The 6,422-nt window shown below is 39.1% G+C and overlaps 1 protein-coding gene across 3 annotated transcripts in view; it reads right to left on the bottom strand.

The window, feature by feature from the left end:
* Positions 1-939: 939 nt before the first annotated feature.
* Positions 940-6,422, bottom strand: part of MAPKAP1 (MAPK associated protein 1) — a 399,325-nt gene continuing 393,842 nt past the window's right edge. For all 3 annotated transcript variants that reach the window (XM_073600313.1, XM_073600315.1, XM_073600314.1), the window contains one exon: positions 940-1,516. In XM_073600313.1, coding sequence (XP_073456414.1) covers positions 1,397-1,516 — 120 coding nt within the window. In that variant the 3' untranslated portion in view covers positions 940-1,396. The remainder of the gene's footprint in view (positions 1,517-6,422) is intronic.

Below are 6,422 nucleotides of genomic sequence, written 5' to 3'. Positions count from 1 at the left end.
AGCTCATCTAAAAGGAGTGGTAGAGAGTGCATATTACAAGGAGAAAGAGCTGAAGTTGTAAACTAGGTTACCTGATCTCTGTTGTTTTTTTCAAAGTATTTTCTTGTGTTCATTTGCTGAACTGCAGAGTCCGAAGTGCTTCCACTTATAGAAATCACCCCACTTTGAGAAAGAGCCCCAGTTGCAAATGCTTCCCCCAAATGAAGCTTAGATTTGTAGATGGGGGTGGGTGCATTTTCAATTAACAATCAGGAGGTAATAAAGGTTGGCTGGTTAACAGGGCAAAATTCTTACTTCAGAAACAGACTAGCAAGAGGGCACTAAAGTTAATGGGCCATAATTTTGGGTAAGACAAGGGAGATAATAAAGCACTGTAATGGGGACAGGTCTACAGACAGTTAAGCAAAAATAACATACCAGCAATTCTTAAAAAAACATAAGCAAAGCAGATAGCAGTGTTTCAGTCAAGTAGCATAATACAAAGTAAGTGTCACTTAAAAAAAAACAAGTTTCTAACTCCTGCCTTGCTAAGAATTAGAGTTCAGTCAGGGAATGTAGCCCAGTGTTTAAAAGAAGATTGGAGTCTGTGTAGTTATCAGAAAGATGTAAAACTCAGTAGTGAAAACAGAATCAAATTGCAGTGTAGCTAATCCTTAAATGTGGTGGATGCATTCATTTTTTTTTTTCTGCTTTTTCCAACTTTCACCTCAGGATCAGACCAATGAGTCTATTATTTTCAGCTGAGTTCACATCAGCGGTCCAGTACATCTACATTCACCAGTTCAAGTTCAGCCCAAATTTGGGGCTGAATTCAACCCTAAAACAAACCAAAAGACACACAGGACACTAAAGGCACCCAGGTTGAAAAAGGCAGATATAGGCAGTGTAATACCTGAGGTTCAAATGATATGATTTCCCCAATAAATAAGACTGCAGACAGAAGTTTGACATTTCTTTATTTTAAAAAGCTTAGTAATCTAGAACCAAATCTCACACATCTCAATACTGTACAAAAAAAAAAGAGAGAAATTCTTCTTTCTTAAAGAACTGTAATAGTCCCAACCACAAGAGGACCTAGCTAGTCTTTAATGAGATGGTCTTAACATATTGGACCTACTTTTTTCTCCTTTACATATATCCCATTCATAATTTCAACTAAAATGGGATCACGGGAATGGATGGAGCCTGCCCTGCACTTTGCATTTTCTTTCCAAAGCTTGTTTGCTTGCAAAGTAATAATTATACATTAAAGGTTGACTGAGGACAATTCATAGGGGGCAAAACAGTGCCAGAGCCTTCACCTATGAATGTCTATTTAGACATGACGGTAGGGATGCCCACTGGCCAACCATTGCCAAGGTTCTGTATGTTTACCTACTACCACATCCCCTCCACTTTAACCCGGTTTCTTCTCTTTCTGGAAGCTGAAACTGGTCCTTCTTGTTAATTTCCTTTGTTTCTGTGCAAAGTAATCAGCTCTTGCCGTGCTGGCTCTTGATTCCAAGATGTAATTGACCTTTAGAAGAAAAACAAAATTGATGCAATTATTAAATATATGCAAGCCTTCACTTTTTAACTGACACTTTTTTTTTTTTTTTTTAGAAAGCTTTCCCAAAAATGGTTTGAAAAAGGCAAGATTGAAATGGCTGGAATCCTAAAAAAAATGATCCTGTTTCTTTTAAAGCATGAACAACAAAGGCTGTTTGCATTTATTGGCACAACTGGTAAAATTGCAGCGTGAGAAGCTTACATGTTTTTTGCAATGTTTTAGCAAGGACAAATGTCAATTGCACATCTTCCTATCGTGGATTAATAAATGGAAAACAGATAGCCAAATTGCTATTGAACTGAAACACCACCTACCCCTGCTTCCAGAATGTCCTAGTCTTTGAAACAAATTATAAAGTTTGATTTTGTCGGTGCTCATCTCATTTTACCCTTAGCTACATAGATCCAGAAACACATATGTGAGGGATCTGTTAGTTAGCTCAATTCATGTGGAAAACAGTTTATAAAATGTTAGATATGCTACTAAGGCACCACTTCCTGTGCCTTCCATGCAAGGCATTACTTTATGTAAAACCTGATGGCATCTCAAAACACTATATTAAACTGATGACATGTTTCAATGGCCACAAAGAAAACGATAGCAAAAGAGAGGACCTACAACTAACTTGCAATGAATGAAGTTGACATGGCTGCATTGGAAATTTTCTAATGAGAAACTGACAGCGAAAATTTGGGATACTATGACTAAAGAAAACATGGGACCCATGGGTCTCACGTTACATAACTGTAGACTCTGACCGCCACCTGACAGACCTGTGCCCTCTGACTATTTAAGTCTAAGGCCCCTTTCACACGAGGCAGACTCCGTTTCTATGGAGTCCGCCGGCAGATCAATCCGTTGATCTCCGCTGAGCTGGCAGATGACAGGTCCCTCTCTGCTCACTGAGCGGCATGTCCGTTTTCATCAGATCTCACTCGATCCGATAGCGACGGACCTGGACGTAGGGCCATCCGTCTGCTTTTAGCGAATCGGACCGGGTCGGATGTCAGTAGACATGTCTCCGCTGACATCCGTCGCTACATAGGCTAACATGGATGCGCCAGTTCAGGTCCGCCGTCAAAACTGACAGGCGGACCTGAACGGTCCGATCGTGTGAAAGGGGCTTTAGGGACAGATGAGTACCTGGGATCCAAGGTACTCACCTCAAACCCCTCCCTTTATGATTATTCCCTCCTGTTGCTTTCTTACCAATGTTCAATTGCTCCAAACCCTGTGACTTTCAACTGTCCAAGTTTTCAGGACTACATCTATTGCCAGATCACCTTTTCTAATAATTATAATCACACCATATATATATATATATATATATATATATACACACACACAGTGCTTCTCCAACTTTGATTATACATAAATCAAAAAGAACTCAAACCATATACTTGTAAAGTGACAAAACCTACAGAAAGTTTGACTAGAGTTGAGCTTTCATTTATTACACAATCCTTTCTCCAAAATGATAATGCTGCTCCTCTATCCAGAACAGAGACACTCTCAGACAGCAAGTGTATTAATGGCCTGATCACCTGGTGAAAAGAAATAAAACAAAAGCAGCAAAAATGTGGTGGCTGCTTTAATTGATTTGGTTTTAGTGATGGTACTTGTCAGGAAAACACATTTCTGGAATGCTTTCCATGCTGGAACTTTAAGTTTGACTTTTAATATATATCCCAAGAGGGACAATGTTCTGTTAGAAGATCAAGTGACGACAGCCTACCATTAAGAATCCAGACTCTGCGGTACACAAACCCAAGACCAAAAGTACACCGCTAAATATTTTGACTACCACAGGCAGGTAGTCAAACAAATTGAAAAAATTGCAATGTTTAGTCATGTGGTCAAATTACATCCATTTATTAAACAAAGAATAAAATTGCCACAGTATAACAAAACACATAAAATGAGGCCCGCCATGTTTTAAGAGACCCCCAAAAATCAATGAACCCATATGAATGGTGTACAGTGCTGTCTCATCTAGACTGGAGATCGGGGGAGTAAGTAGTTCACCCTCACAGATAAAGATGCATTACAGAACATATTGCCATAGCTCCATCCATCCAGTTCATATACGCTCTGCATCAATGCTGACATAGTGATCACATTTCTCTTATGAAGCTAAAGAACTGGGAGAATTTTCCCATATTAAAATTGCGCAATGTAGAAAAGAAAAAAAAAAAATCAGCCAGGGATCAGAGGTAAAGCATGTTGATGCTCATATTATTGCAATGTAATACCTGACGCATTCAGAGTTGAGTCCCACACATCCACAGTGATCCATAAGCCAATATGATTATATCTCCATGCAACCATTCAGATGTATTGCATAGATAGGGGTCTCACAACAGAGATCTCACATTTCCATTTATGCTGACGCAGTGTACTTTAGTTTAGCTGTGAGCCTCCCACAGACTTGGAATCGGTGCTTGATATATACAGTATATCAATACTCACATCCCTTCTGGAATAATGTTCCATGTAACTGAGATAAACAGGGTATCCATCAGTAAGGTCCTTGTGGATTTACATAGTGGGGAACTCCCAGGGTCTGACTAGTTTCATCTGGCTTCCCCACAGATAACATTTTTGTGGAAGCCAGACGTTGCTAGGGAACTCCCCTCCATGTAAACCTTGTTTATCTTGGTTAAGTATAGGACATTATCCCAGAGGAAGAATGAGTATTGGGATATACTACAAGCACCGATTACAAGTCTATGGAGGCTCTTTACCTATTTTGTAATGTCATGGGGAGTTCTACAGACAAATTAAAGTACATTGCACCATCATAGGCTTTGAAGGGACAACATTTGTGGGTTTGGCACATTATATGACAATGTGATATGGCTGTTTTGGATCTCAAAAGTCTGTCGGGAGACCCCTATATACAAAATACATCTGAATAGCTGGATGGGGATATTCATATCATCAGCTGGAAAGTCCAACTGATGCGTTAGTCCAAAGTTGCGCTAATCCCCAAATTGAAACATTGTGAAAAATACAATAATACAAATATATATATATTTTATATGGGAACTCATGTGTATTATGCTGCTGTTTTGATACAGTATTGATTAACAGCTATGCCTTTCTCTTTGGATAGGCCATCTCTATCTGTGATCAAGATATAGAGGTCCTGAGAAAGCTAAAATTGTGAAACGCATCAACCTCTAAGAGTAATAATTGACATATATAATTGAGCTAATGGTTTTCTTTTAGAAAAAGTATATTAAACAATTTTAACTTTTGTAATAAAGACAATATTTTATCTAGTTGATTTCATTGTCCTCTTCTGGTGTTGGTAAAGTCCATCAGCTACTCTCTTCAAAATTTTGAAGTATCTTATAGGTTATAGGATAAGGTACCCATGTAACCCATAATTCTCTAATACAAATATAACCAACCAATTTAGTGAATAACAATTAGTGAAAATTAAAATCTCAGTAAGGAATAATAAATGTTCAAAGTTCAGTGTTAATCCATCAGTGCAGATCATGGTGAAAAATATAAACAGTCCAAAGACCAAATAGTCCTTTCAGTGATGGTGACACCATCCCACACCACAAAAGAAGTGACACCTCCACAAGAAAGGTCTGCTTACCAGCTAATGTGGACCTTCTATCATGGGAGGTCTATCTCACCTGTGGCCAATTACCCAGAAAGGGCCTTTGTATAGGGAGACGTGTGTATATGGCCATCCCACCATTTATCAACCTCTGAGGCCACAGGTATAGCAACTAGCATGGCTCAATCTTGAACAGGAAGCCTTTACAAGTGTCCTTCGAGTGTTGATGCTTGTAGAATTTCAACAAAAAAGATTAAAGGCTCACAATAGTGTAAAACCATAAACAGGTAAAGGGGGGGATATGATGTAAAGGGTGCACCGTGGTGTAAACTGCAATATAAAAGGGGCACTGTGAAGAGAAGGACAAATGTAAAGGCGGAACTGTGATGTAAAGGGGGGGGGGGGCTGTAATATGAAGGATCTGAGCCATCACACAAACAAGAGACTCTGACCTCTGTTGGAAATTTTTTTTTACTGACTGGGCCTTCCTGAATTTTAATTCAATACACTTTCTATTATATACGATCAGATAATTTATTCAATAAAAATGCTCTCATTCAGCTCGTGTTCTAATTCAGTCTATGTTAATATTCATTTTTTTGGTCACCTGCTGCACCTGTGTGTATGACAGCGTAGCCAGCACCAACAGGTGAAGAAGCATTTTCCACAGATTTTCCTGTACATCAGCACAAGGAAAACAAAACAAAAAGACTTCTGATATTAAGAAGCAAAGTACGCCGCCCAAAACACTAATTACACATGTGCTTAAAAATTGATGGCGGTTTTGCTAATCAACACTATTGTGTCTATAGTGGACTGAAACATATTGGCAAGCATACACTTTGCACGTGGGAAGTGGTTAAATTAACAAGGTGTACTCATTACCGCTATATCCAAATTGAAATGGCAGCACTTAACTCAGTAGATAATGAAGTCTGCTTTATGCTGGCTATTAATATCTGTTCAGTGCATCTAAAAGCTGCAATTAACCATTCGATTAGATCTGTTGCTAATTATCTCGTATTCAGTGTGTACACATGATCTGCATAGCTCGCATTACCAGTTAAGAGCCCCCGACACATTGCTTATCATTGCCCTCTTGGCTCCCAGAACATTGACAGGATATGTCCAATCTAAACGCATTGCCGAAAGACACTCTGTAAGGAGGGAGCAGAGGCTGGAGAATAGCCGTGTTCTGGTCAAACATGCTTTCTGTAAGTACTACTGGCTTAAGCATCAGGATAACACTGAATGAGCGGAAATGGCACACGGCTTCATTTCTGAAAATATGGACTA

This window comes from Aquarana catesbeiana, linkage group LG09 (assembly GCF_042186555.1).
Source record: "Aquarana catesbeiana isolate 2022-GZ linkage group LG09, ASM4218655v1, whole genome shotgun sequence".
NCBI lineage: Eukaryota > Metazoa > Chordata > Amphibia > Anura > Ranidae > Aquarana > Aquarana catesbeiana.
This window is presented reverse-complemented; position numbering and strand designations above follow the sequence as displayed.